Source organism: Pteronotus mesoamericanus, unplaced genomic scaffold (genome assembly GCF_021234165.1).
Source record: "Pteronotus mesoamericanus isolate MK-2021 breed Mesoamerican mustached bat unplaced genomic scaffold, CSHL_Meso_final contig_502, whole genome shotgun sequence".
Classification (NCBI taxonomy): Eukaryota; Metazoa; Chordata; class Mammalia; order Chiroptera; family Mormoopidae; genus Pteronotus; species Pteronotus mesoamericanus.
The window spans coordinates 1,800,096-1,810,544 of record NW_026555187.1 but is presented as its reverse complement, the minus strand read 5'-3'; the positions used below and the strand labels follow the sequence as shown (position 1 = coordinate 1,810,544).

At 60.7% G+C, this 10,449-nt stretch overlaps 1 protein-coding gene across 2 annotated transcripts; it reads right to left on the bottom strand.

The window, feature by feature from the left end:
• Window positions 1-3,341: 3,341 nt before the first annotated feature.
• ARRDC2 (arrestin domain containing 2) lies at window positions 3,342-10,006 on the bottom strand. Of its 2 annotated transcripts, none has more exons than XM_054578874.1 (8): window positions 9,754-10,006; window positions 6,847-6,913; window positions 6,487-6,634; window positions 5,866-5,968; window positions 5,518-5,774; window positions 5,208-5,370; window positions 4,789-4,943; window positions 3,342-4,558 (listed from the first exon to the last, which is right to left on the bottom strand). In XM_054578874.1, exons 1-8 carry the CDS (start codon window positions 10,004-10,006, stop codon window positions 4,505-4,507), a joined length of 1,200 nt encoding a protein of 399 aa, XP_054434849.1. In that variant the 3' UTR covers window positions 3,342-4,504. The 2 variants fall into 2 exon arrangements, with proteins under 2 accessions (XP_054434849.1, XP_054434848.1); XM_054578873.1 differs by lacking the exon at window positions 9,754-10,006 and adding an exon at window positions 7,006-7,414.
• Between the last annotated feature and the right edge of the window lie 443 nt (window positions 10,007-10,449).

Below are 10,449 nucleotides of genomic sequence, written 5' to 3'. Positions count from 1 at the left end.
GCCTATGCGATTCACATGTGCCCGAGTTCGCAGGCCTGTTTCTGTGTCTCCACCTGGGTATGTGCACGTGTGTGTGGGTTTCTGCATGTGTGTGCATCGGGGCTGTCCTGTGTGGGGCGCCTGTGGGCCTAGGAGACAGAGAGACCCAGCCCCTTGTTGGAAAAGGTGCACTTTGGGGGGCAAACTCCCTGGGTGATATTCGGGTGCAGGCAACAGCAGGAGGCTGCAAGGAACAGTACAGGGGTACCGGGAACAGCAGGGGCGCAGGGTCAGGCAGGCCGAGGGGGTGGGGAGCTGTGTGAGTGAGCCTGGGCAGCTTCAGCAGAGCTGAGCTGAGCTTTTGGAGGAAATGACATCAATTCTGAACTATTCACTGAACACCTACTCTGTGTGCCTGGAGCTGGGGACTCGGCAGGGTTCTGGAGCGGCGAAACCACAATGACAAACTAGTAAATATGTAACTGTGGGGGCGGGGGAAGATCAGGAAGCAAAATGCATCAGGCAAGGGTAGGGAACCCCAGGGGCGCTCTGGCCTAAAGACCTTCCTGTCTCAAGGTGTCCTGAGGAGGTGACATGTGATCTGAGGCCTGAAGGAGAGAAGGTCCTGGGCACATCTGTGGGGAGGGAGCTCCAGGTGAAAGGCAGATGCAAAGGCCCTGAGGTGGGGATAAGCTGGCAGCGGGGCTCCATTCAGGGAGACGTAAGCCCAGAGCAGGGAGTGGGGCATCAGGGGCAGCCCCTGTGGGGAGCAGGGCCACCGGGACGGGCTGTCCTGTAACTGGAGCCCAGCAGGAACTTGTCCCCGCTCCTGTCCACCCTCAGCACAATCTCCTCAGGACAGAATGTGCTGGGAGGAGAGGCTGGTGGCGGCTTGTGCCTGGTGGCTGGAGCGGGGTAGCAGGAGGATTCCTGAACAATGGCCAGACTGGGCCCCCTGCCAGCGAGGGTGGGGAAAGAGGCAGCAGAAGCCCTGCCCCTTGTCACCCCGCGGACTGGGCCTGGCCCGGGCAGGGCAGGCAACAGAGATGGCGAAAGGGTCCGAGGCGGACAGAGAGGTGGTGACCACGAGAGATGGCGAGCCAGAGCCAGGGGGACGGCGAGTGGGAGAAGATGAGCGGCCGCGAGAGACACCCACAGGCTCCCTGACTGGACGCCCGGTCTGACGGGAGGCGGGAGGTGGGTCCTGGGAACAAGTGCAAGGCGGTAACACCCCCACCCCTGCCGGAAACTTTATTTACACCAGAGCAGGGAAGGAGTCCCCTCCAGTCACTCAGCCAGGCAGCACCCCCTTCACACCTGCTATGTGCTGGGGCCAAGGACACAGCCCTATTCCAGCCCTGCGCTCAAAGGCCCAGGCAAACAAGTGAATATCTAAACAGGAATTGCCGAGAGTGATGAGGGCCATGGAGACAACCTGATGAGGGATGGGAGAGGGAGTTGGGGGCGGCTGGCACCTTCAGGCAGGTATCCCTGAAAAGATGAGGCTGGGGATGAAGGGGAACCCACCATAGGGAAGAGCCTTCAGCAGAGGGAACCCTACACAAATGTGCAAAGGCCCTGCGGTGGGAACAAGCTCGGGGTGTTTGCGGAGCAGCCAGGGCAGGAAAAGGCGCTGGAGGAAGTAGGTGGGTTTTAGGAGCCTGGGGAGGGATGGATTTTATTTTAGGAGAATATTTGGCCACTCTCCTCTATGACCTATGAGCCACTCACTGTGTTCAGGGAGTTCCCTGGATCCTGGACTCCCTGTGCCAGCTACATCTGGGTGTCAGCAACTTGAACCAGAAAATCCATCTCTTTTAGGGACCAGGTTCCTCAGAGTTGCAGATACACGGGTCCTAGGCACATGGGGCAGCTTGTCCCCCAAGCCTGCTGAGGAGAACCTGCTATAGAACTGAACTCACATCCACTGTTGCAGTAAACACTCTGGATTCATCTCCATTTGGAAAGCTGGGATCTTGCATCTTGCACACTCCGGAAAGCAGGGAACTCATCCTCTCCTGAGGCTGACTGTGCTGTGGGAAGGTCTTCCCCGGTCGCAGTCCCAGGGACCTCCAAGCCTGTCCTGCCCAGAACTGGTGTCAGGTCAGCTGCCCAGAGCAGATGCTGCTGGACGGGGAATGTTGGGTGGACCCCAGGAGCAGAAGCAGCTGGAAATCAGTGCCCGAACTCAGACCAGGGAAGGGGAGAATGGAGGCTGTGCAGGGGAGGTGTCCCAGAGTCTCAGATGGGGAAACTGAGGCTCAGAAGCAAGGGCCCTGCCCAGGGTCACACAAGGAGCAAAATCTCAGCCCAGATCTCCCAGCGTTCAATCCCTGGGTTGCCCGCTCACCCCAGACCCTCGTCCTTGCCCCTCAGCCCTGACCCTCAGTCCTGCCAATGACCATGCTGAGCTGCCAGGTAATTTTCACGGCACAGCCTAGGATTCAGACCAGGGTTTTAATTGGGCCTCGCCCCAAAGGGCAGGCAGAGGCAGAGACGGAGCCTGAGCAGCTGGTGCCGAGGGAGCAGCGAGCAGGGTGTCACGTGGGATGTGGGGCGCGACCTTTGGAATCCCAGGGGCCGTTTTGAGTGGCTGCTCTGTCAGTCCTCACTGGGGGACCCTGGGCAAGTCCCCTCACTCTATTGGACTCACTTTCGGCACCACTCAAGCTGCCATAACTCCCAGTGAGTGTCCAAACAAATCCTATATGTGCTGGTCCATGCAAGCCTTAGCCACGTGTGCCAAAACGTGGAAATGACTTGAATGGCCAACAACTCAAATGTGCACCAGCTGCTGACTGGATAAACAAAATGCAGTCCCTTCACAGTGGAATATTACTCAGCCACAAACAGGAGGAGGCACTGACACAGGCTGCAATGTGGATGAACTTTGGCAACACGCCAAGTGAGAGAAGCCGGATCCCAACAGCCACATAGTGTGTGATCTCGCTGACAGGGAATATCCGGAAGAGGCAAATCCACGAAGGCAGAAAACAGATTAGTAGTTGCCAGGGACGGGCGGGGAGGGGACGGGAAGTGAGCGGTCATGGGGACACGGTCTTTGGGGTAATGAAATGTTCTGAAAGTAGGCAGAGGTGATCATTGCACAACACTGTGAATGTGCTAAATGCAACACAATTGTTTACTTCAAAATGGTTTGTTTTATCGCATGTGGATTCTACTGCAATAAAAACAAAATTAAAAGAAAGCCCAGACTCAGAGAGTCAGGACCCTCCTGCAGCCCCGCCCCCTCCTCTCCATTGGCTGAGGGGGGGTGCCATTCATGCTCCCAGCACCTGTCACTGCACTAGGGGAGAGCAGCGGGTGTGGGGGTTGGGCTCTAACCACAGCTCAGCCTCCCTACGTGTCCCTGGGCCTCAGTTTTCTCTTCTGGACAATGGGCCCCTCATCCCTCCTCAGCCTGGAATTCCAGGGATGGTGGTCACAGCCACTCCAGTTCCTGCGCAGCTGGGGAAAGATGAGCCAATAAGCCTAGTCTGTTCTTCCATACTTTTATTTGCAAAAAATTGTACAAAAGAAAACAATTTAAGGCTTATCAGAAATGCTGCGACCCAGGCCAGGGCACCAGGGTCTCCAGAAGCACACTGGCCCCACTGTGTCAATCCACGGTGACCTCTGTCCCCAGGGCCTGGTTGAATGCTCTGCTGTCATTATCTTGACATTCTTAACACTCCTGAACAAGGACTCCACATTTTCATTTGCAAGTTAGGTAGCAGGTCTTGTCTGTCCTGCCCTGCACCTGGGTGTCTGGGCCATGCAGCTCTGTATCTGGAGCAGCGGGGGAAGCCCCAGGCAGCTCCAGCCCGGGGCTGGAGTCTCCAGCTTTCTGAGGCTTCATGGGCTGGAGCCGCTGCCCCTGCCACCCACAGGCCCCACGTAGCTCCCCTGACCTGCTTCCCTGACACCTCGCTCCTGGGCCCTCTCGCTTGCTGGACCCTGCTGTGTGACCTCAGCTGAGGCACTTGCCCTCTGGGCCCTGTTCTAAGACGAAGGGGGCAGTCTCCAAACGTCACTCAGCTCTGCTCTGACCTTCTTCGACTTCTCCGCCCTCTTGCTTGCCCATCTGCTAAGCTCTTATTCATGGGCCAAAGCCTCAGCTAAAATGCCCTTTCCTCCAGGAAGCCTACTCTGCTTTCTCTCTGGACTCTTCCAGGTCCTCTTCTGGTCGCACAAGACTGGAAGTATTTACGTCTGGCTGTGTCTCTCCCAGACTGGAGGCTCCTGGGGGAACCCCAGCCCCTGCCCACAGGTCAGCACAGTTTGAACAGTGACTTGGATCCTGCACCAGGCATTTGATGCCGTACAAAGACCAGATAAGTCAGATGCCAGACTGGCCCTTCTCCTCTGTCCCGTGTGAGAACAGCCCCGTCCTGGTCCAGGACGTGGCTTCCTCAGCTTCAGTGCAGCCAGGCTGGCCTGCTCTGGACCTGGCCACTCCCCATGTCCACGGTGGCTGGAAGCACATGTGCGATGTAACCTCGTCCTTCGAGGTACCCACTCCCACTCAGCAGGTCATGCAGCGTGGCCTCATGGCTTCCGACGGGGGGTTTGGATCCTCCTGAGGAAAACAAACCCGTCAAGCCTCAGGGAGCACCAGAGGTTCAGAAGCACCCGTGCCTACCCTGATAGTCTTCGACCCCCTAAGAGCCAACTGGGGCTCAAGGCGGCTTCAGGCCCTGAGTGTATGTACAGGAGTCTCATCAGCGTTTTAAACTCCTGTGTCTCCCGCCCCATCTCGGCTCCCAGGGCCTGGAAAGGTATGGGGCCTTCTTGGACCCCTAGGCTCACCTCCGAGTACAGGGGTGGTGGGCGGTAGCGGAACTCTTGGATGTAGGTGAAGAAGGGGCCTTCGAGGCTCATGCTGGGCTCCTGAGGTAGTGCGAAGGGGCCCTGCCCGACACCTGCCACCCCATCGGCCACCACCTCTGAATACTCTGGAGGGGCTGGAAGAGAGAGCGAGAGGGTGAGGGCCGTGAAGGGAGGGAGCCCTGGAACTGGCAGCGATGGCCGGGAGCCTGCTCGTGCCAGTTTGGGGCTGCCAGGCCGCGTGCCCTCCGGCTGGGATTCTTGGGGAACCCGTGGTTGCCAACGTGATCGTTTCTGTGCTCTGTGATAGATGGAGGCGTTGAGGTTGGGGAGGGCACGTTGGCTTGGCACCCGCCTCTCTACCCACCCGCCCCTTGGGGACCCCAGGGCGCGGTACTCACCCTCAAGCTGCTCTGGCAGGGCCCCCAGGCCCCAGTCCAGCAAGAAACTGCTGTGGCTGCCCACGCTGGACGAGCGGCTGCCAAAAGGGTGCAGGGGGACAGTGCCGATGACCAGCGGCAGCTCCAGGAGCAGCTTGGACGTGCCCGGGATGTCCACGCAGACCTGAAGGAAGGAGCCACAGTGGAGGGGGCCCAGGCGGCCCTGCCACAGAAGGAGGCCCTTCCTGTGCTGAGAGGCCCCAGCGCCAGCCTGGGCGGACGCTTTCTGGAAGCAGAGCAGATGCGACCCCCGCCTCCGCCAACACTCTACCTTGAGGGTGTAGTCCACATGCAGCACGCGGCAGTGCAGGATGGACGGGCCCACAGGGGGGATCCGAAGCGCCCGGCCCTGCCACAGAGCTCGCCGCCCGGGGCCCACAGGCTCGCCCAAGAGACTGGCCACCACTGCATGCTTCTGCTTGCGGGCGCCTCGTGCCATGAAGGTCTGAGTCTGGACCATGACTGCTCGCGGCAGCACTGGGCGCGTGGAGCTGTTATCAATCTCCGCGAACACAGGGATTACCTCACCTGTAACGGGGAGGGGCAAGGCCTCAGTCTCGTCACCTGCAGCCCTGACTCTGCCCCCCCTGCCCCCGCCATGGCTGCTCCTGCCCGCTACCTGGCGTGTAGCCCTTGCGGTCAATCTTGGCTGAGAGGGAGACCAGGCCACGGTTGCTGTACCAGGATCGGGCAACCTTCTCCCGAGCTCCTGCTTGAGGGGCCTGGCAGGGTAGAGGAAAAAGGACATAAACAGGTCACTTTGTGGAACGTCCAAACCATCCCCAGCTGATGAAACATTTGGGGCAGGGCCCAATTTCCTGGTTTCTTTCTAACAGTCTAGGAAATAACTGTAAAGTGCACCCAGGAATATGACTCATCTCATAAAGCTACAAAGGAAATGATCTGGCCGGCGCTTAGTGTGTAGTTAGTGCTCAAGAAGGAATTATTCTTTTGTACCCTGGCTGGGCCCTATTTCACAGGCAAGGCATCTGAGGCTCAGAGAGGGCGAGGCACTCGCCCCAAGGCACCGGGAGAATTGGTGCGGCTCGGGTTTCCACCAGGCCATGCTGACTCCACAGACACCCCTTTGCCTGCCTCCTTCCGTGCCAGGGCTCAACTGTGACCCACACTTTGTGACACTTTGTGAAGAGGATAAGGAGCCGGTCGGAGTCACCCAGAAGCCAGGCCCCTGATCCTCAGTGCTACCCTCCCACCTCCCCAGGGGCAGCCGGCCACATACCAGCAGGGCAGGCGTGTTGATGTCCACGGGCTCAATGACAGTAAACACCTTCCTGGCTCGGCGGGCAGGAACCCAGGGCCGGTGCAGGGTGGCCTTGATGCAGTATCGGACACTGCCATGTTTGCCCTCGAATGATGTCACCAGTGTCCTAGGAGTGGAAGGAAGGGCCTTCAGCAGGTGAGGTATAGAGACTAGCAGGTTGGGGATTCCCAAAGACTTAGGGGGCTTGGGAGACACAGGGACACTCCTGAGGGCCTCCCAGTGGAGACAGTCTTGGGCTCCACGGTCCCCAGGTACTCAGCAGTGGAGCCCCACACCTGAGGGATACTTCCCCCAAGTCCAGCACCCCAGATGACTTACGGAGGCAGCTGAAAGCTGAATGGGAATTCGTGGCGCCCAGCAGGCAGTGTGGTGGTCTCGCCCGCGTCTGCAAGGAGGAGCAAGAGGGGGCAGCTCAGGGGCTGAGCAGGGTTTCCAGGGCACGCAGCACGTGCGCCGAGCAGGGGTCCCGGGTCGTACCTGGCGCGAGAAGCATGGCTTGGTGGCTCAGGACATCCACGCGCTCGCTGTAACTCTGCGTGTACGCGGTGCTGGAGCCCGAGCTGCGTGACTCGGTCCAATGCACGTGGGCGCGGCCCCGCGCGCGCAGCCTTAGGGCTCCCACGCGCGCCGGGCCCGCCAGCTCTAGCAGTACCCGGCCGGCTACGACCTGGCCGCCACTGAACACGGGATTAGCGCCCGCGCTCGTGTCGTCCAGGTGCACCACGAATGCCTTCACCTTGTCGAAGAGCATCGCGCCGGGGATGCAAACCCTAAACACGCGGACCCTGGCCTAGAATCCCTGACTAGGCGGAGCGAGGGGCGGACGCTACAGCCTCAGAAGGCAAACCCACCCGGCGCGCGCAAGAGCATTCAGAAGCCGGCCGGAGATTCTTCAGAGCCTCTGCTGGCGCTACTTTTATACGGCAGGGCGGGGCAAAGCGGGACACAAGCCCGCCCCGGAAAAGAACACGCCAATTGAGCGGCGAGAGGCGTGGCCCCGCCCAGAACGGGTAGCAAAATAAACTCGCAGACTCCCAGCTGGCTTACCCTCCCCCATCGCGGACCCCGGGGTGAAACTGAAGCCCTGGGGACCAGAGTCGATTTCTCGCGGATCTCGGGGGTAAAGAGAGGAAACTGAGGCCAGGAAGCGGGGCCTGGGCTTCAGGTCACTCAAGAATACCATTCGGTCCCTTGGCTTAATCATCAACCCGCCACTGCTTGCAGACGTGACTCGCGGCATGTGCGGCCCGAGCTAGAGAGGTGTGGCCTGGCTCCAATGGGACGCTGAAGGCCTAGGTCACTGGGCCTCAGTTTTCCCCTCTGTTCAATGATAAAGGAGAAGGAAGTCGGTGGGGCCTCTCCCCATCCCGCACCTGCTGCCCCCTTCCTCTGATCTGAAGCCCGCTCAGCGGGGTGATCCAGGACTAGTGACGACCTCTTTGAGCCTGAGTTCCCACGTGCGCAATGCCGGAAGAAACTCGGCCCCTAGCTCAGAGAGTCCCGCACGAATCTCAGCGCCGCCCCTACGGTACTCCCTCCCAGAGCCTCGTTTTCCAATCACCAACCGCTCTGGACGCGTTGCCACTAGGTTGCGCCTAAAGCTCTTTAGCCTAAGGTGTTCCTACCAACCGACATTTCTTTCCCAACTTCCAGCCCCGGGCAAACTTGACCTCTAGGACTAATCCCCTGTGCCCACTTCAGGCACCTCCAGCCCCGGTCCCCTCACAGACACAGCAGAGTGCAGGGGAAGCTCCAGGCGCCCCGGGGGCCTAGGGCTGCGGTGTGACTTCGGCGCAGGGATAACCCTTCTCCGGGCCCCAGTTTCTCCAAAGAATTGTACTTTGCGATTCAAAGGCAGTTGTTGCCTCACTGAGATCTACGGGGCACTGGCGCCCTCTGGTGGCAGAGAGATGCACCGCTGCTCCAACCCCTGCCTACGCTGACCATCCCTTTTGAGTGGCTCGGGCCACCCAGGGAGGCCCCCTGAAGGCCCGCTGCACCCCCAGTGGGAGATGGCCATAAGCGGACCCTGCCAGCTCGTGATGGCTGTTAGAGCAAGCCTAGAGGGAGGGGCAGAGGCTGTCCACTCAGTGGCACTTCCCTCAGTCCATTTTACCGATGGGTTTCCAGAGGCCCAGAGATGGGCAGGGTCACACAACAGATCCCAAAGCTTCATCCCTCCAGTGTCTTGAGGAAGCCACCAGTGAGGGGGACCAGGGGAACGGTAAGGTGAGACCGACCCCAATTTCGCTTGAGCTGCAGGGGAAGGGAAGTTGCTCTGGGGCCCCTTCCTCCTCACCACATCTGGGTTTCCACAGCTGGTCAGGCTACAGTCCCTCGAACCTGCGGGCTGTTGGGACAAAGCTGCAAGGTCAAGTCTGAGCTGCCTCCTGCTACGCATATTTTGCAGATGGGTATAAGGGAGGAGGTGGAAGGGTCCCCTAAGAGACCCCTGTCCTCCGCAGCTCTGTCTGTGGTCCCTGCTCTGCTCCTGGCTGGTGATGTGCCCTGAGGGTGGGGGATGGAGGTTCACCAGGACATAAGACTCCAGCCTAATCTGACCTCACTGCAAGTCTCCTCCACCTCACCTGCAAACGCCACCAGAAGCCCCAAGCCAGGGAAGAACTCGCCCCTTCAAACACTGCAAGCTTAACTGAGGGAGGGTACACTGGCTGGGCGAGACAGTGGCCTTCTTTGGAAATCAGGGACCCCAGACCTGGGGCTAACAGGGATCCTGGGGTCCAGAGGGGAGGATCTAGGATCTCCTGTCTCCACGCAGGGATTCCTGTAGACAAAGGGTCCCCATTCTACCACCGCACAGCCTCTAAATCGAGGGCGTCTGGGCTCTGGAGTCGGGATGCCCGGGCCCTGGGAGGGGTTCCTGGGAAACAGGGTTTTGGAGGGAGCAGGTGGGTGGATGTCTCAGTGGGAGGGTCCAGACCCAGGGGAGGAGGTCCCCACTTCCTGAGAAGGGTCGCGCGACCACGGCCTCTAAGTCGAACCCCTGCCTACGTTGGCCATCCCTTCTGAGTGGCTCGGGCCACCCAGGGAGGCCCCCTGAAGGCCCGCTGCACCCCCAGTGGGAGATGGCCATAAGCGGACCCTGCCAGCTCGTGATGGCTGTTAGAGCAAGCCCAGAGGGAGGGGCAGAGGCGCGCGGACCTGGGGAGAGGATACGGAGTTGCGGGGAATCTTAGCTATGGGGTGGGAGGGTGAGCAGCTCACCTCGGAGCAGCAGCTGCCGCCGCCGCAAGTACGTCTCAGCGGCTGCGAAGTGGCTGGAGACCGCGTTGACACCCACACTTCGGCCCTCGATCCAGTGCGTTATTGCCCTGCCGCGGGCGTCCACCTCGAGCGCTCGCACACTCAGTGGCGCCGCCGCCTGCAGCAGCACCCGACCACACAGCTGCTCCCCGCCGCGGTACGAACCGCCACGCGCCAGCTCCAGCCTGAAGCTGCTCACGCCGCCCAGACGCATGGCGCGGGCCTGGGTGCACCGCAGGGACGGTGCACCCGCCATGGGGCGCGGCCCGGGCCTGCGGCCACCACCGGAGTCTCCCGGGTCTCAACCCTCGTCCTCGCCGCCCCGGGCGCGCCCGTGCTTTCTCCCGCCTGAGCGAACTTGTGCAGGCGCCTCAGGCCCAGGGCTGACTTCCTGGTCCTCCGCGTCCTCCCCCTTGACGCGCCCGGGCCGCCGTGGACGTGCGTCCCGCTAGCCCGCGCTGTTGAGTTTGCCACCACCGCCCCCTTCCTCCCCCCCACCCCCCGCACGGGGCGGGCCCTGTTTTTGCAGGGTCGGCGCCGGTGAGTCACAGGCCGGCCAGGGCGGATGTGGCTGGCACTGGGAGGAGGCAGCCACGGATTTGTGCTTTGTGGTCTCATGCGCACCTACCCACGCGGCACCTTTGGTCCCGAGTGATG